The sequence below is a fragment of the Crinia signifera genome, chromosome 19, assembly GCF_055691185.1.
Source record: "Crinia signifera chromosome 19, ASM5569118v1, whole genome shotgun sequence".
NCBI classification, from domain to species: domain Eukaryota; kingdom Metazoa; phylum Chordata; class Amphibia; order Anura; family Myobatrachidae; genus Crinia; species Crinia signifera.
Window position 1 is genome coordinate 118,519,120 of NC_139226.1, and position 20,535 is coordinate 118,539,654.

The 20,535-nt window shown below is 43.8% G+C and overlaps 1 protein-coding gene across 2 annotated transcripts in view; it reads right to left on the reverse strand.

Moving 5' to 3' along the window:
* Positions 1-9,270: 9,270 nt before the first annotated feature.
* Positions 9,271-20,535, reverse strand: part of TMPRSS5 (transmembrane serine protease 5) — a 63,077-nt gene continuing 51,812 nt past the window's right edge. For both annotated transcript variants that reach the window (XM_083162010.1, XM_083162009.1), the window contains exons 11-13: positions 11,367-11,509; positions 9,597-9,749; positions 9,271-9,510 (exon numbers count right to left, since the gene is read on the reverse strand). In XM_083162010.1, coding sequence (XP_083018136.1) covers positions 9,502-9,510; positions 9,597-9,749; positions 11,367-11,509 — 305 coding nt within the window. In that variant the 3' untranslated portion in view covers positions 9,271-9,501. The remainder of the gene's footprint in view (positions 9,511-9,596; positions 9,750-11,366; positions 11,510-20,535) is intronic.

The following is a 20,535-nucleotide window of genomic DNA, read 5'->3' on the forward strand; positions in this document are numbered from 1 at the left end:
TAGTTTCACCACATCTGGAGGGCCGCAGTTTGAGGACCCATGACCTATGTTGTGTGCGACTGTACTCGCTACAAGACCTATGTTGTGTGCGACTGTACTCGCTACAAGACCTATGTTGTGTACGACTGTACTTGCTACAAGACCTATGTTGTGTGCGACTGTACTCGCTACAAGACCTATGTTGTGTGCGACTGTACTCGCTACAAGACCTATGTTGTGTGCGACTGTACTCGCTACAAGACCTATGTTGTGTGCGACTGTACTCGCTACAAGACCTATGTTGTGTGCGACTGTACTCACTACAAGACCTATGTTGTGTGCGACTGTATTACTCGCCACAAGACCTATGTTGTGTGCGACTGTATTACTCGCCACAAGACCTATGTTGTGTGCGACTGTACTCGCTACAAGACCTATGTTGTGTGCGACTGAACTCGCTACAAGACCTATGTTGTGTGCGACTGTACTCGCTACAAGACCTATGTTGTGTGCGACTGTACTCGCTACAAGACCTATGTTGTGTGCGACTGTACTCGCTACAAGACCTATGTTGTGTGCGACTGTACTCGCTACAAGACCTATGTTGTGTGCGACTGTATTACTCGCCACAAGACCTATGTTGTGTGCGACTGTATTACTCGCCACAAGACCTATGTTGTGTGCGACTGTACTCGCTACAAGACCTATGTTGTGTGCGACTGAACTCGCTACAAGACCTATGTTGTGTGCGACTGTACTCGCTACAAGACCTATGTTGTGTGCGACTGTACTCGCTACAAGACCTATGTTGTGTGCGACTGTACTCGCTACAAGACCTATGTTGTGTGCGACTGAACTCGCTACAAGACCTATGTTGTGTGCGACTGTACTCGCTACAAGACCTATGTTGTGTGCGACTGTAGTCGCTACAAGACTTATGTTGTGTGCGACTGTACTCGCTACAAGACCTATGTTGTGTGCGACTGTACTCGCTACAAGACCTATGTTGTGTGCGACTGTACTCGCTACAAGACCTATGTTGTGTGCGACTGTACTCGCTACAAAACCTAATGTTGTGTGAGACTGTACTCGCTACAAGACCTATTTTGTGTGCGACTGTACTCGCTACAAGACCTATGTTGTGTGCGACTGTACTCGCTACAAGACCTATGTTGTGTGCGACTGTACTCGCTACAAGACCTATGTTGTGTGCGACTGTACTCGCTACAAGACCTATGTTGTGTGAGACTGTACTCGCTACAAGACCTATGTTGTGTGCGACTGTACTCGCTACAAGACCTATGTTGTGTGCGACTGTACTCGCTACAAGACCTATTTTGTGTGCGACTGTACTCGCTACAAGACCTATGTTGTGTGCGACTGTACTCGCTACAAGACCTATGTTGTGTGCGACTGTACTCGCTACAAGACCTATTTTGTGTGCGACTGTACTCGCTACAAGACCTATGTTGTGTGCGACTGTACTCGCTACAAGACCTATGTTGTGTGCGACTGTACTCGCTACAAGACCTATGTTCTGTGCGACTGTACTCGCTACAAGACCTATGTTGTGTGCGACTGTACTTGCTACAAGACCTATGTTGTGTGCGACTGTACTCGCTACAAGACCTATGTTGTGTGCGACTGTACTCGCTACAAGACCTATGTTTTGTGAGACTGTACTCTCTTCTAGCCCTATGTTGTGTGCGACTGTACTCGCTACAAGACCTATGTTGTGTGTGACTATACTCGCTACAAGACCTATGTTGTGTGCGACTGTACTCGCTACAAGACCTATTCTACATCTCTTCCCCCCCCCTTCCTTTTGTTCCTTTGTGTGTCAGACGATAAATCCCAGTGGACTTATTGTTTGTGTGTTTAAATAAATTTAAAAAAAATTTTTTTTTTTTATATTATACACTTTAGCAAACATGTTTTGTTAACATATGTCCCTTTATTGTTAATGTACAACACTGCAATTTTTTTCTAAATCTAATAATACGAAAACCAATAAATGGTGACTAAGACTGCAAGGTTCAGGCCATTTACGATCTATGACCAAGGATATGCCTGTATCAACATCTACTTGTTTAAACTTCAGAGAATAAATACAGCCCTGATTTATTTGATATTGGTCTTAAAGAAAGGGTTTTTTTTTTTTTTTAAGTTACCTATCTCAGAACATCATAAAAGAAAACCAGGGACACACTGGCTCCATGTAGTTTCCTGTATTACAGTTCTGTATTTCCTAGAGAAATAAATAAATCTACTAGATAGATACGTATTATGCATAGAATGTTTTCACAACAGCCCCGTTGTTTACGAGTTTCTCATCACTCTAGCAATGGTTGCCCTCCAACCATTTCCACTGCCTTCTCTTAGTGTGTGAGTGTACTCGCTACAAGCCCTATGTTGTGTGCGACTGTACTCGCTACAAGACCTATGTTGTGTGCGACTGTACTCGCTACAAGACCTATGTTGTGTGCGACTGTACTCGCTACAAGACCTATGTTGTGTGCGACTGTACTCGCTACAAGACCTATGTTGTGTGCGACTGTACTCGCTACAAGACCTATGTTGTTTGCGACTGTACTCGCTACAAGACCTATGTTGTGTGCGACTGTACTCGCTACAAGACCTATGTTGTGTGCGACTGTATTACTCGCCACAAGACCTATGTTGTGTGCGACTTTACTCGCTACAAGACCTATGTTGTGTGCGACTGAACTCGCTACAAGACCTATGTTGTGTGCGACTGTACTCGCTACAAGACCTATGTCATGGGTCCTCAAACTGCGGCCCTCCAGATGTTATGAAACTACAATTCCCAGCATGCCTTGCCACAGTTTTAACCATCCCTTATAGGAAAACTGTGGCAAGGCATGCTGGGATTTGTAGTTTCACCACATCTGGAGGGCCGCAGTTTGAGGACCCATGACCTATGTTGTGTGCGACTGTACTCGCTACAAGACCTATGTTGTGTGCGACTGTACTCGCTACAAGACCTATGTTGTGTACGACTGTACTTGCTACAAGACCTATGTTGTGTGCGACTGTACTCGCTACAAGACCTATGTTGTGTGCGACTGTACTCGCTACAAGACCTATGTTGTGTGCGACTGTACTCGCTACAAGACCTATGTTGTGTGCGACTGTACTCGCTACAAGACCTATGTTGTGTGCGACTGTACTCACTACAAGACCTATGTTGTGTGCGACTGTATTACTCGCCACAAGACCTATGTTGTGTGCGACTGTATTACTCGCCACAAGACCTATGTTGTGTGCGACTGTACTCGCTACAAGACCTATGTTGTGTGCGACTGAACTCGCTACAAGACCTATGTTGTGTGCGACTGTACTCGCTACAAGACCTATGTTGTGTGCGACTGTACTCGCTACAAGACCTATGTTGTGTGCGACTGTACTCGCTACAAGACCTATGTTGTGTGCGACTGTACTCGCTACAAGACCTATGTTGTGTGCGACTGTATTACTCGCCACAAGACCTATGTTGTGTGCGACTGTATTACTCGCCACAAGACCTATGTTGTGTGCGACTGTACTCGCTACAAGACCTATGTTGTGTGCGACTGAACTCGCTACAAGACCTATGTTGTGTGCGACTGTACTCGCTACAAGACCTATGTTGTGTGCGACTGTACTCGCTACAAGACCTATGTTGTGTGCGACTGTACTCGCTACAAGACCTATGTTGTGTGCGACTGAACTCGCTACAAGACCTATGTTGTGTGCGACTGTACTCGCTACAAGACCTATGTTGTGTGCGACTGTAGTCGCTACAAGACTTATGTTGTGTGCGACTGTACTCGCTACAAGACCTATGTTGTGTGCGACTGTACTCGCTACAAGACCTATGTTGTGTGCGACTGTACTCGCTACAAGACCTATGTTGTGTGCGACTGTACTCGCTACAAAACCTAATGTTGTGTGAGACTGTACTCGCTACAAGACCTATTTTGTGTGCGACTGTACTCGCTACAAGACCTATGTTGTGTGCGACTGTACTCGCTACAAGACCTATGTTGTGTGCGACTGTACTCGCTACAAGACCTATGTTGTGTGCGACTGTACTCGCTACAAGACCTATGTTGTGTGAGACTGTACTCGCTACAAGACCTATGTTGTGTGCGACTGTACTCGCTACAAGACCTATGTTGTGTGCGACTGTACTCGCTACAAGACCTATTTTGTGTGCGACTGTACTCGCTACAAGACCTATGTTGTGTGCGACTGTACTCGCTACAAGACCTATGTTGTGTGCGACTGTACTCGCTACAAGACCTATTTTGTGTGCGACTGTACTCGCTACAAGACCTATGTTGTGTGCGACTGTACTCGCTACAAGACCTATGTTGTGTGCGACTGTACTCGCTACAAGACCTATGTTCTGTGCGACTGTACTCGCTACAAGACCTATGTTGTGTGCGACTGTACTTGCTACAAGACCTATGTTGTGTGCGACTGTACTCGCTACAAGACCTATGTTGTGTGCGACTGTACTCGCTACAAGACCTATGTTTTGTGAGACTGTACTCTCTTCTAGCCCTATGTTGTGTGCGACTGTACTCGCTACAAGACCTATGTTGTGTGTGACTATACTCGCTACAAGACCTATGTTGTGTGCGACTGTACTCGCTACAAGACCTATTCTACATCTCTTCCCCCCCCCCTTCCTTTTGTTCCTTTGTGTGTCAGACGATAAATCCCAGTGGACTTATTGTTTGTGTGTTTAAATAAATTTAAAAAAAAAATTTTTTTTTTATATTATACACTTTAGCAAACATGTTTTGTTAACATATGTCCCTTTATTGTTAATGTACAACACTGCAATTTTTTTCTAAATCTAATAATACGAAAACCAATAAATGGTGACTAAGACTGCAAGGTTCAGGCCATTTACGATCTATGACCAAGGATATGCCTGTATCAACATCTACTTGTTTAAACTTCAGAGAATAAATACAGCCCTGATTTATTTGATATTGGTCTTAAAGAAAGGGTTTTTTTTTTTTTTTTAAGTTACCTATCTCAGAACATCATAAAAGAAAACCAGGGACACACTGGCTCCATGTAGTTTCCTGTATTACAGTTCTGTATTTCCTAGAGAAATAAATAAATCTACTAGATAGATACGTATTATGCATAGAATGTTTTCACAACAGCCCCGTTGTTTACGAGTTTCTCATCACTCTAGCAATGGTTGCCCTCCAACCATTTCCACTGCCTTCTCTTAGTGTGTGAGTGTACTCGCTACAAGCCCTATGTTGTGTGCGACTGTACTCGCTACAAGACCTATGTTGTGTGCGACTGTACTCGCTACAAGACCTATGTTGTGTGCGACTGTACTCGCTACAAGACCTATGTTGTGTGCGACTGTACTCGCTACAAGACCTATGTTGTGTGCGACTGTACTCGCTACAAGACCTATGTTGTTTGCGACTGTACTCGCTACAAGACCTATGTTGTGTGCGACTGTACTCGCTACAAGACCTATGTTGTGTGCGACTGTATTCCTCGCCACAAGACCTATGTTGTGTGCGACTTTACTCGCTACAAGACCTATGTTGTGTGCGACTGAACTCGCTACAAGACCTATGTTGTGTGCGACTGTACTCGCTACAAGACCTATGTCATGGGTCCTCAAACTGCGGCCCTCCAGATGTTATGAAACTACAATTCCCAGCATGCCTTGCCACAGTTTTAACCATCCCTTATAGGAAAACTGTGGCAAGGCATGCTGGGATTTGTAGTTTCACCACATCTGGAGGGCCGCAGTTTGAGGACCCATGACCTATGTTGTGTGCGACTGTACTCGCTACAAGACCTATGTTGTGTGCGACTGTACTCGCTACAAGACCTATGTTGTGTACGACTGTACTTGCTACAAGACCTATGTTGTGTGCGACTGTACTCGCTACAAGACCTATGTTGTGTGCGACTGTACTCGCTACAAGACCTATGTTGTGTGCGACTGTACTCGCTACAAGACCTATGTTGTGTGCGACTGTACTCGCTACAAGACCTATGTTGTGTGCGACTGTACTCACTACAAGACCTATGTTGTGTGCGACTGTATTACTCGCCACAAGACCTATGTTGTGTGCGACTGTATTACTCGCCACAAGACCTATGTTGTGTGCGACTGTACTCGCTACAAGACCTATGTTGTGTGCGACTGAACTCGCTACAAGACCTATGTTGTGTGCGACTGTACTCGCTACAAGACCTATGTTGTGTGCGACTGTACTCGCTACAAGACCTATGTTGTGTGCGACTGTACTCGCTACAAGACCTATGTTGTGTGCGACTGTACTCGCTACAAGACCTATGTTGTGTGCGAATGTATTACTCGCCACAAGACCTATGTTGTGTGCGACTGTATTACTCGCCACAAGACCTATGTTGTGTGCGACTGTACTCGCTACAAGACCTATGTTGTGTGCGACTGAACTCGCTACAAGACCTATGTTGTGTGCGACTGTACTCGCTACAAGACCTATGTTGTGTGCGACTGTACTCGCTACAAGACCTATGTTGTGTGCGACTGTACTCGCTACAAGACCTATGTTGTGTGCGACTGAACTCGCTACAAGACCTATGTTGTGTGCGACTGAACTCGCTACAAGACCTATGTTGTGTGCGACTGTACTCGCTACAAGACCTATGTTGTGTGCGACTGTACTCGCTACAAGACCTATGTTGTGTGCGACTGTACTCGCTATAAGACCTATGTTGTGTGCGACTGTATTTGCTACAAGACCTATGTTGTGTGCGACTGTACTCGCTACAAGACCTATGTTGTGTGCGACTGTACTCGCTACAAGACCTATGTTGTGTGCGACTGTACTCGCTACAAGACCTATGTTGTGTGCGACTGTACTCGCTACAAGACCTATGTTGTGTGCGACTGTACTCGCTACAAGACCTATGTTGTGTGCGACTGTACTCGCTACAAAACCTAATGTTGTGTGAGACTGTACTCGCTACAAGACCTATTTTGTGTGCGACTGTACTCGCTACAAGACCTATGTTGTGTGCGACTGTACTCGCTACAAGACCTATGTTGTGTGCGACTGTACTCGCTACAAGACCTATGTTGTGTGAGACTGTACTCGCTACAAGACCTATGTTGTGTGCGACTGTACTCGCTACAAGACCTATGTTGTGTGCGACTGTACTCGCTACAAGACCTATTTTGTGTGCGACTGTACTCGCTACAAGACCTATGTTGTGTGCGACTGTACTAGCTACAAGACCTATGTTGTGTGCGACTGTACTCGCTACAAGACCTATTTTGTGTGCGACTGTACTCGCTACAAGACCTATGTTGTGTGCGACTGTACTCGCTACAAGACCTATGTTGTGTGCGACTGTACTCGCTACAAGACCTATGTTCTGTGCGACTGTACTCTCTTCTAGCCCTATGTTGTGTGTGACTATACTCGCTACAAGACCTATGTTGTGTGCGACTGTACTCGCTACAAGACCTATTCTACATCTCTTCCCCCCCCCCTTCCTTTTGTTCCTTTGTGTGTCAGACGATAAATCCCAGTGGACTTATTGTTTGTGTGTTTAAATAAATTTAAAAAAAAATATCTTTTTTTTATATTATACACTTTAGCAAACATGTTTTGTTAACATATGTCCCTTTATTGTTAATGTACAACACTGCAATTTTTTTCTAAATCTAATAATACGAAAACCAATAAATGGTGACTAAGACTGCAAGGTTCAGGCCATTTACGATCTATGACCAAGGATATGCCTGTATCAACGTCTACTTGTTTAAACTTCAGAGAATAAATACAGCCCTGATTTATTTGATATTGGTCTTAAAGAAAGGTTTTTTTTTTTTTTTTAAGTTACCTATCTCAGAACATCATAAAAGAAAACCAGGGACACACTGGCTCCATGTAGTTTCCTGTATTACAGTTCTGTATTTCCTAGAGAAATAAATAAATCTACTAGATAGATACGTATTATGCATAGAATGTTTTCACAACAGCCCCGTTGTTTACGAGTTTCTCATCACTCTAGCAATGGTTGTCCTCCAACCATTTCCACTGCCTTCTCTTAGTGTGTGAGTGTACTCGCTACAAGCCCTATGTTGTGTGCGACTGTACTCGCTACAAGACCTATGTTGTGTGCGACTGTACTCGCTACAAGACCTATGTTGTGTGCGACTGTACTCGCTACAAGACCTATGTTGTGTGCGACTGTACTCGCTACAAGACCTATGTTGTGTGCGACTGTACTTGCTACAAGACCTATGTTGTATGCGACTGTACTCTCTACAAGACCTATGTTGTGTGTGACTGTACTCGCTACCAGACCTATGTTGTGTGCGACTGTACTTGCTACAAGACCTATGTTGTGTGCGACTGTACTCTCTACAAGACCTATGTTGTGTGTGACTGTACTCGCTACCAGACCTATGTTGTGTGCGACTGTACTTGCTACAAGACCTATGTTGTGTGCGACTGTACTCTCTACAAGACCTATGTTGTGTACGACTGTACTCGCTACAAGACCTATGTTGTGTGCGACTGTACTTGCTACAAGACCTATGTTGTGTGCGACTGTACTCGCTACAAGACCTATGTTGTGTGCGACTGTACTCGCTACAAGACCTATGTTGTGTGCGACTGTACTCGCTACCAGACCTATGTTGTGTGCGACTGTACTTGCTACAAGACCTATGTTGTGTGCGACTGTACTCTCTACAAGACCTATGTTGTGTGTGACTGTACTCGCTACCAGACCTATGTTGTGTGCGACTGTACTTGCTACAAGACCTATGTTGTGTGCGACTGTACTCTCTACAAGACCTATTTTGTGTGCGACTGTACTCGCTACAAGACCTATGTTGTGTGCTACTGTACTTGCTACAAGACCTATGTTGTGTACGACTGTACTCGCTACAAGACCTATGTCCCTTTATTGTTAATGTACAACACTGCAATTTTTTTCTGAATCTAATAATACGAAAACCAATAAAAGGTGACTAAGACTGCAAGGTTCAGGCCATTTATGATATATAACCAAGGATATGCCTGTATCAACGTCTACTTGTTTTAATTTCAGAGAATAAATACAGTCCGGGTGTATTTGATATTGGTCTTAAAGAAAGGTTTTTTTTTAATCTATTAGTTACCCACCACAGAACATCATAAAAGAAAACCAGTGAACACTGGCTTAAATGCAGTACAATGTAGATATACTGTAGGCTATTTATGCCTCTTACATTGTACCTTACAGTATTTCAGCTCCATGTAGTTTCCTGTATTGCAGTTCTGTATTGCCTAGAGAAATAAATAAATCTGCTAGATAGATACGTATTATGCATAGAATGGTTTCACAGCCCCGTTGTTCACGACTTTCTCATTACTCTAGCAGGGAATACTCTGCAGAATGATTGGAGAGTTAGTCCACATGGTGTATGAGTTGCTAAGTTTGGTCGGACAAGAATCCATTAGTCCAGCTGATGCTTCTGCATATCTAGTCATCCTGCAATAGAGGAAAGTCTTATACCATGGAGGTCATGAAGAGAAGTAGAATTTCTAGAGGTACTTCTCGCAGGAATTAGCCATTACCTCAATGATGCCGTGGATCCAGTCTAAGAAAGATACAATCTTTGTGTATACGCCTGGGCGATTGGGCTCGGCACATCCCATTCCCCAACTCACCACTCCAACTAAGCGCCAGGTGTAGTCAGTCTGACATACCAAGGGCCCACCACTGTCACCCTGCAAGGACAAGGACAGAGAAGGTCATACTATAAGTCTAAGACAGACGGTCTCTTCAAAATGCAATACATGGCTATAGTTATTATATTGTAAATGGCTGGATGATTTGGCGTTGAGGCCAAATACTGAAAATCACCTATCGCTCTGTTTAAATAATGATTTCCACATTTGCTATATGTGGAAGTACTAGTTATATACCTCACCAATTTACTTTTATATTGTAGAAACTCCTGTATGTATTATCTGTAAAAGCAGTTTGATCTGATGATATAAATTATTAGTGAGTAATAGTGTCATCCCTTATGTGCCAAAAAAAGAAAAACTTATTATAAGGAGTATGCGGTGTGATCGTAGATCATGTTGGAGTTCTGCCTGCCCCCTGCTGGTAGAGATCAGCGTATGCCTTCAGATCAGTGCAGTTTTTAGCATTGGTAGACATGAATTTTGGACCATGTTGATCGATTTAAGGTTGCCCTTAATTGATGTTGGACTTCCAGGGCTAAAAAACACATTTACTGACAGTTTAATTTTTATATTCATTTTAAAATGGAAGTAAATGTGTGTTCTAGCCCTTATCGACACCCAAAATTGACCAACATCGACCAAAATCAACCTATAAATCTAAGTTGCTTAAAGTTTCAATCAGAGACTCCACGGCCTAGTTGTTGGCCAGCAAGTAGATCTATATGACCTTGACAAAGTACAAACATATGCAAAAGCCTAATCCTTGTCAACTACACCATCATGCCGAATTTGGTGGAGCTATAAACAAAACTATGGTTGTGCATAAAGGACAGGAAAAGATGTATACAAACACACACACACGCACACCACACCCACACACACTCTCTCTCTCTCGCTTATTACATAGATGAAGGATTATTAGCATAAAAACAATGTTAAGCATTTCAGTGGCGTAAGTTTGTCCCAGTTGCCCCCCAAATACCTCAATCAGTAAGGTGTCTGTCTCCAGTAAAACAAGTCATGGGTTCTAATGTTCTAATACAGGGTGTGATGTTAGGAGGAGGAGTAAACCACAAAAGCAATATAGACGGCTTTCAATTAACTGATTCAAACTCTCAGGGAAGGCGTAGTGCCCCTTGGGAGCTGTTAGCCCGGCAGCAGATGAATCCGTTGCCTCCCATAGTTACACTTCTGAAGCATTTTAATATGTGGGAAGATGTGGGTAAAAGCCAATCTTAAACAGTAATGGGCCACCATGAGTCAGTTCTTTCGCTCTGCCCAAAGTTACTCTCTGCAGCTGGCATGGGGGAGACGGTGAACAACGGGCTCCTCCAACAAGCTGGGCTCGTAAAAAGATGGTCCCCCTTCTCCTGCCGCCCTCTTTCTACACTACTTTGTACAGTCTCCTAAACAAATGTCTAACAATATGTGTGCTTTATTGAACATTTTACAAGAAAACAGTTCTTATAAATAAATAACCTGTCTGTCAGCCTGTGTTTGTGTGTCGACAAATATCCATTGAAATGCTGTTATGGAATTTTTTTATTGTGCAAATTGATTTTATTTCTCCCAATAGTTACATTTATTCTTGTGTTGGGCATAACATTTCCAATATCCTAATAAAAAGGTGTAATTGGAATATTCTTGCCATACCTGGCAAGCATCAACCTTTCCATCAAGGTATCCAGCGCAGAGCATTCTGGGAGTGATGTCACCAGCATATATACAGGAACTGTTGCATTTCTTAGTGCTTATTAGCGGAACCATGGCTTCCTTCAGACTGCGGGGCATGTTTGCTAAGCAATGGAAGAAATACATATATCAAAATAGTTATTACAATTTTATTTTCTACGGTATCTTATATGAGGCCGATTCACCGTTAGAAGAGAAAGAAAATTAATAACTGTGGTAAAACCATGTTGCATTATAGGTGGGGCAGATGTAACATGTGCAGGGAGATTTGGGGCCTGATCAGAAGTGGATGCCAGAACAAAGAGGCTGAAACTTATGTCACAACCACTACTGCAAATGTATGCTAATGCCACATGGGCTGTCTACTGAGATGCCCACCACGGTGCACAGAAACATTGGTCACGCAATCAAACTTCTGAGCAACCCTTTGGTTGATGTTCGATTGAATTTGGGCATTGGTGTCCCTGGAATTATGTCTTTATGCCAGGTTCCCAAAGTCACTGCCTAGGAATGTCTATCAGAATTGCATGGATCTACTGTACATGCAAATCCAATCTGCATCTACCAACGTTAATCTTCAGGGCGCTTCTGCCCAATATTCTACATATGTCCTGGTATGAGCCAGGCACTTATATTTGAGCATTCACACTGCCCGATCCGTTGGCACTGACATCACAAGTGGGCAGGCACATTTGCATGCGCCCGCCCACTGACCTGTCAATCACCGGCGGTTCCCGGCTCAGCTGTACAGTGGTGATGATGTGCTGATGCGAGATATATCGGGCAGTGGATGTGTTGCAGATCTGACGTGATCTATCTGGACGAAGGCATTTAAACATATATCGCTCGCACACACTGGCCAGTGTGTACGTACCTAGGGGTAAATTTACTAAGGAGTTCTATTGAAGATAGGATGTTTCCCATACCAACCAATCAGATTCTACTTCTGATTTATTTATTTAGCACCTTCTAGAATATAATAGGGCAATATCCCATCTTCAATAGAATCCCCATCTTAGTAAATGTACCCTTAATTGCAGTGTAAATATACATATGTCCAGCCTTTGCGGGCTACAATGCCAGAGCAGCCGGTATTTACCATATATATAATAAATAAATGAATGTCCCTCCCCCTCCCCCTTTGCATTGCTGCGTAGTTTGTCCAAATGCACAGTCACATGGTTTTGCAATTCTCCGAGCTCTGAGGCTGCCAATTATCTGCAAACGTGTAACACACACATATTCTAAGGGTTCAAAGAGCAGAGGAAAAAGAACATAAATTTTGCTTGATTTGACACCTATTTTACATAGTCGTAGTAACAGAAAAGCTACAGCGACCCCCCCTGCTGTGTCTAACAATTGACTTCGGCATATTATATTTGATTGACAGAGCACACGATATTCAAGAAAACTTTTGCAGATAATGTTTGTATTTGGAATCCTCTAAATAACTATCCCTTGCTGCAAAGGTGATATTTCAGCAGTAAATAAGTGTGTCTAAATAGTCAATCATTATGTAGTTGTAATGTGGGAACATTTCAAACTACATAATCTTTAATACAGTTCTGTTCTCCTTCCCCTGCATTTAGCAATGTACGGGACGCCCCATCTGAATGATCCTTGTCTCTGTTCCCTACACATACTTGCCTACTTTTGAAAACTAGTTTCAGGGAGATTATAGTTGGTAATATAATTTTGTGCAGCGCCCCATTGAGGGCCACGTGTCATGCTCCACCCAAAGGGCGTGTCTAGTTCCATATATGGAGCGATTGTGAAAAGAGATTGTGAACGTGGCACCTAGAAGCGTGGGTGTGTACTGCTACATCTGAAAGGAATCTTTTGAAATGACTTATATCCAAATGTAGATGAGCCCCAAAGCAGTTAGTAAGAGATACTATACTTGGAAAAGTGCTTAGAAATGGTGCTGATGATTTAATGTAAATGTATCTGTCTCTCGTTCCTTTTTCCCAAAAATGTAACAGTGTAATGTGGGCTAGGTGACATGAGGGAGATTGCTAGACTAATGAGGGAGAGAGGGAGATTGCTGCTATTTCAAGGAACTATGTCCCTACATGCATGGGGATGTCAGAGAACATTCTTGAAATCTTTCAGCTCCTGTCCCACAGTGAGCAATTCAATTATCGCTGATCTGTGAACAGGCAGACAGGGCACGTTGATCAAATTTATAGGAGTGTACTAATTAGTGGTTTTAACCTACGTTTTCTTGACATTTAATCCTGAACGCTGTTCTTTGAAGGTAAAATACATTTTTAAACATTCACAAACAGAGAGGCCCCAGGAGAAATTGCACGGAGCTGGTGCTGGGGTGTAGATGAGGAAGGAACACAGTCAGTGTATACCAGCTGAATGTTTATGCGGCTTTACAAATGTAATTGGCTTAAAACATGAAAGGAATGGCGTATTAAATAAGAGACACGATAGCTGTCACCTACCACAGCCTGATTATACTGCCTCACGTTTCTGCTTATACGTTATTTGTCTTAGAAAACTGACACTGTTCATCTATATCGGATGTCAGTATTTAAGCAGTATTACTGCGTAACACCTAAGGGACTGATTATCAACCCTATATATGCACCAGTAATCGTGCAGACACATCAGCGATTATCATTACACGCCCTAAAGAGGCTATTTATCAAGCCTCTAATGCAGGAAATGTTCTGGCTATCTCCGGTGTATTAGAGCATGCAGCAGTCCCCAGATGATGTATGGAGTCATTATGGAGTTAATGTTTAGCAAAGTATTCAGAGGTTGAATGGGACAACTGATAACATATTTTGGTACTCTTTAGCTAGAAGGGCGCCCATCGCGGGCATTGAATGCACTAAAAAATCGGGTGCGATGCGACCGATGCGATGCCCGCGATTTCCCATAGGGAACAATGTTAAATGTCTCAATTGACCCGATTTTCCTGTTCAATGCCTCAATTGACCCGATTTTTCCATAGGAAACAATGTTAAATGGGCCACAGAGGCCAAATAGGCACCCTGAAGTGTGAAATGGCCCCCACAATTGTTAACGCCACCCCACGATCAACGTCAACCTGAAGCGTGGCGAGCGGCGGCGGTACGCGTCCTACGACCTTTTCATACCCCCACTATCGCCATGCTTCGGGTTCACGTTGATCATGGGGTGGCGTTAACAATTGTGGGGGCCATTTCACACTTCAGGGTGCCTATTTGGCCTCTGTGGGCCATTTAACATTGTTTCCTATGGAAAAATCGGGTCAATTGAGGCATTGAACAGGAAAATCTGGTCAATTGAGACATTTAACATTGTTCCCTATGGGAAATCGCGGGCATCGCGTCGGTCGCGTCGCACCCGATTTTTTAGTGCATTCAATGCCCGCGATGCCAGCGATTTTTTACTAACGATGCCCACGATCAAAATCGTGGGCGCCGTTCTAAGTAAAGAGTACCCATATTTTAGATGACTTCTAGATAGCCTGCTCCTTACTGGATGGGGTACAGCAGGTAGACCCCAAAAGGTCAACATGCACAAGCGCAAGTAGAGGCGGATCTACCATTGGTGCAGCAGGTGCAGTGCACCGGGGCCCCTGAAGACTAAGGGGCCCACTGCTGCCCCTGTCACCTTCTTCCCATCACCCATTGTTTTTCCCTGCCGCACTCTGTCTCTCCTTGTCACCCTCTCTCACCCACCTGAGCCAACCACCCACAAGTTCCGTCACTGAAACCAAGGCTGGAAAAAGGTTGACACATGCAAAAAGGTAGAGTTTTTTACTGTTTTTGTGTCGACACCTGTGCTCGTGGTCCCCAATTAGTGTTCCACTTCACTATGAGGAATGAATTGCTAAATAGCATTTTTTAATATACAATTTATTAATAAAACTACGTTCACAAAATAAACATGCTAAAAATTGACATACAATAACATCTCTATACAAATAGATTTCTAAAAAAGGAGAAAGTTATGCAATAAATAAATTGTGATCAATGCACTTTGATAGGAAATAGCACCCCTCTTAACTTCCTTAGTATGGATCCTGTTCCTATTGGGCTCAATGGAAATGAGAAGCTTGGTATGGACAGTTATTATTTCACACTCACGTATGGTGGGGTAATTGTTGCTGTATGGCTTGCAGCAGATGGATGAGTCCCCTTTAGGAGTGACGATGGAATGCTGTCCTTTATGGTGGCTTCAATCCGACCCTAGCATGGGCAGTGTCCAATAGAGTCCTGGTTCAGGTTCCAATGGATGAATTTGTAATCCACAATGTAAAAATAGGAAGATGATGTAAGAGGGGGTGCAGTGCGGCTGACGCATTTCACTGAGGGACTCCCAGCCTTTTCACCTTTTTGACCTTTGAAAAAGCTGAGAGTCCCTCCGCCTAGATCATCTTCATATTTTTACATTGTGGATTACAAATTCATCCATTGGAACCTAAACCAGGACACACCTATCATCTTACCATCTGTTTATTGTTAAGCAAAATTACACCCTCTGCATGTAGACTATACGCTACTTTAGAATGTAAGCTCTCAGAAGCAGGGCCCTCTTCCCTCATGTGTTTTTCCTTCTCTTAATAAAACCATCATTGATGGCACCAGATCCTGTGGTTTCTGCCACACTGCTACCCATACTTGCCTACCTTGCCCTCTCCATGAGGGAGAAAATGCTCTGTTCCTGGACATCCCTGGTAATGTATGATTGCCATCATCTGTGGGAAGTTAGGTAATTGATAAGAAAGGTGTCACCACAGGTGATGGCAATCCTACATTACCAGGGAAGTCCAGGAACAGAGCATTTTCTCCCTGAAGGAGAGGGTCAGGTAGGCTAGTGTGCCGCTACCTATTCCAGTGCCCTCTGCTGATTCACGGTTTTGCTTATTCGTTTATGTACTCTGCAAGTGAGTGCTGCGGTTCCCTTGTGGCACCATATAACTAAGGGATAATAATAATAATAATAATAATAATAATAATAATAAACCCTTTAACCCCTTCCCGACATTTGACGTACATTTACGTCATGGTCGGGATGTACTTCCCGACACATGGCATAAATGTACGTCATGACTTTAAACTGTCACTGCGTCTAGAGACGCAGTGACAGAGGGACGATGTCTGCTGTCCCTGACAGCAGACATGTCCCTGCATGCCCAGGGGGGGCTGCGATGCCGCCCCCCCCGTCGGCGATCGCTGTGATTGGCTGTTCAGTGTGAACAGCCATTCACAGCGTTTTCCGGTGTTACCAGCGAATCAGACGCTCGGTAACACAGGTGTCAATCACCGCCGGGCGTCAGGGGACATGAGGGGGTCATCGGTGACGACGACACCTCACCCCACCTGCCCCCAAGGCTGTGATTGGTCCGTGGGACCCACGGACCAATCACAGCCAAGGCGCGACATTTAAACTAACGGTGACTGCGCTGCAGACGCCATTCCGGTCTGGAATTGCGTGCAGAGCGGTCACCGTGCCTATCTGCCGTGATACTGACCTGATCCTTGCAAATACTTACCTGATCCTTGCAAATACCTTACCTGATCACCTGATCACTGCTTGTAGCGTGCTGGATGCTTCCTGGATCTGACTTCTTGTGACTTCCTGCTGCTGCTGCAGTGTGATAGAGAGATAGAGAGAGATAGAGAGAGAGATAGAGAGAGATAGAGAGAGATAGAGAGATAGTGACAGAGAGTGCTATATTTTGTGTCTGCTACCCCCCCTTTTTGGGGGTGCAGGGTGTTTTTTTTTATATATATATAACTGTCAGTGCTGCTGCTGCAGTGTCATAGAGTGATAGATAGTGATAGATAGTGAGAGATAGAGAGATAGAGAGATAGTGATAGAGAGTGCTATATTTTGTGTCTGCTACCCCCCTTTTTGGGGCTGCAGGGTTTTTTTTTTATATATATAACTGTCAGTGCTGCTGCTGCAGTGTCATAGAGTGATAGATAGTGATAGATAGTGAGAGATAGAGAGATAGTGATAGAGAGTGCTATATTTTGTGTCTGCTACCCCCCCTTTTTGGGGCTACAGGGTTTTTTTTTTATATATATAACTGTCAGTGCTGCTGCTGCAGTGTCATAGAGTGATAGATAGTGATAGATAGTGAGAGATAGAGAGATAGAGAGATAGTGATAGAGAGTGCTATATTTTGTGTCTGCTACCCCCCCTTTTTGGGGCTGCAGGGTTTTTTTATATATATATAACTGTCAGTGCTGCTGCTGCAGTGTCATAGAGTGTTAGATAGTGAGAGATAGTGAGAGATAGAGAGATAGATAGATAGATAGAGAGAGATAGATAGAGAGAGATAGTGACAGAGAGTGATAGAGAGTGCTATATTTTGTGTCTGCTACCCCCCCCTTTTGTGCTGATCAGTATATCTGTGCTGATCAGCAACTTTTTGGGGGTGCAGGGTTTTTTTTTAATATATACCTGCCAGTTGCACTGTCAGTTGCACCAAAGGTTGTGCACCTGCTGCCCCTCACTGGTAATCAGTGTCGCATCACTGATCACCTTTTTTTTTTTTTGAGGGTGCTGTGGGGTCTTTTTTTAATTTTTTTTGATCAAATTTTTTTGATCAAATTCCTGTTGCCTTTGAGCGCTGTTCAGTGACGGACGTTACTGACCAACATCTGTGCTCAATTTTTGGCGCAGGACCTTTTTTTTTTTTTTGTTTTCTGCACTACATACACACTACACACTACATACTACATTGAAATAAAGTTTGTACCCCCCCTACACTATACACGTGTTGAAACATTTCACTACCAGAAACACAAAAATAAAAATGGCATCCCAAATGTCATCCCAAATGTCATCCCAAATGTCATCCCAGTCATCCAGAAGAATGTATTCAGCGGAGGAGGCATATGCCATGCTTGCCTCTGATTCTGACACAGCCAGTGAGGCAAGCGGGGAATTTGAAGGATTCATCTTAAGCTCCTCTTCCTCCTCTAGTGATGAGGGACCCCCTCAAAGACGCCCCCGTAGAGCAGCTGAGACCCCCCCCCAATAATTGATCTCGTATGGACCACACCACCAGACAATTTTGAGCCCCAGGTTCCTGAGTTTTTGGCCATCCCAGGAATCCAATTTGATTCAACAGGTCTCAGAGAAATTGACTTTTTCAAATTATTTTTCTCTGATGATTTTATAAATTTAATGGTGGACCAAACTAATTTATATGCCCAGCAGTTTATTGCTCAAAACCCCACGTCATCATTTGCTAGGTGGACCCCTGTAGATGCAGTAGAGATGATGATGTTTTGGGGTCTGGTGTTTCATATGGGCATAGTAAAAAAGCCAGAAATTAGGCAATATTGGAGTACAGATGTTCTGTACAGCACCCCACTTTACCGTATGGCCATGACCCGGAATCGTTTTGAGTTAATCCTTAAATTTTTGCATTACAACGATAATGCACAGTGCCCACCCAGAGATGATCCCACCTTTGACCGGCTATTCAAAGTCAGGCCGGTCATTGATCACTTCAGTGCCAAATTTGAAGAGATGTACATCCCAGATAAATTCATTTGCATAGACGAGTCCCTTATACATTTTAAAGGAAGGGTTAAATTCCGCCAGTACCTTCCCAGTAAGAGGGCAAGGTATGGCATAAAAATGTATAAGCTGTGTGAAAGCACCTCAGGGTACACCCACAGGTTTAGGGTATATGAAGGGAAGGATTCAAGAATTGAACCGCCAGAATGCCCCCCCTCCCTCGTAGGTGTTAGTGGAAAAATTGTCTGGGATTTAGTACACCCCTTCCTGGATAAAGGTTATCACCTCTATGTGGATAACTTTTACACCAGCATCCCCCTGTTTAAGGCCCTTGGTTCAAGAGGTACAGAAGCTTGCGGTACTGTGCGCAAGAACCAAAGAGGCCTCCCAAAAACGCACATTGCCCAAGTAATGAGAAGGGGTGAAAGCAGGGGAATATGCACCGAAAATATGTTGTTGGTCAAATATAAGGACAAGAGGGATGTCCTTATACTGACAACAATTCACGGAGACAGTACCACCTCCGTCCCTGTACGAGGTACCAGTACCCACACCTCAAAACCTAATTGTATCCTGGATTACAATAGGTACATGGGCGGAGTGGATCTTTCAGATCAGGTACTGAAGCTGTACAGTGCCCTGCGGAAAACAAAAATCTGGTACAAGAAGCTGGCCGTGTATATCATCCAGATGGCACTGTATAACGCTTACGTGCTATTCCGTTCTACCGGCCAGAGGGGGACATTTATGCACTTTCAAGAGGAAGTCATAAAGGGCCTAATATTTGGGAACCAGCAGGCAGAGGGCCCCAGTACTTCTAGTACTGGCCCCCGTATTGTACCAGGGCAGCATTTTCCTGATGAAATCCCCTCCACTGGAAAAAAGGGCAGGACACAAAAAAGGTGCAAAGTTTGCTATAAAAAGGGAATAAGAAAGCAAACTATTTTCCAGTGTGACACTTGCCCCGACAAACCCGGCCTATGTATAAAGGAGTGTTTTAAAATATACCACACATCTATGGATTATTAGGTTCATCATTTCACCGTGCTTCGGGGGTCCTGCTAATGCCACATAGCACCCACCATTCATTCCACCAGAATCTGAGCCGCAAAATCCAAAAATCACTCCTTCCCTTCTGAGTCCTGCCATGCACCCAACTGGTATTTTTTGGTCACATGTGAGGCATTGCCGTACTCGGGAGAAATTGGGGCACAGATTTTGGGGTGCTTTGTCTCCTTCATTCCTTGTGAAAATGAAAAATTTTGAGCCAGAACTGCATTTTTGTGTAAAAAAATGTAATTTTTCATTTTCACTGCCCAGTTGTATCAAAATTGGTGAAACCCCTGGGGGTTTGAAATGTACACTATACCCCTAGATGAATTCCCTGAGGGGTGTAGTTTGCAAAATGGGGTCACTTGTGGGGGGGTTCCACTGTATTGGTGCTTCGGGGGTCTTGCTAATGCGACATAGCACCCACCAAAATTCCACCAGAATCTGAGCTGCAAAATCCAAATATCACTCCTTCCCTTCTGAGTCCTGCCATTTTTTAGTCACACATGAAGCATTGCCGTACTCGGGAGAAATTGGGACACAGATTTTGGGGTGCTTTTTCTCCTTCATACCTTATGAAAATGAAAAATTTGGAGCC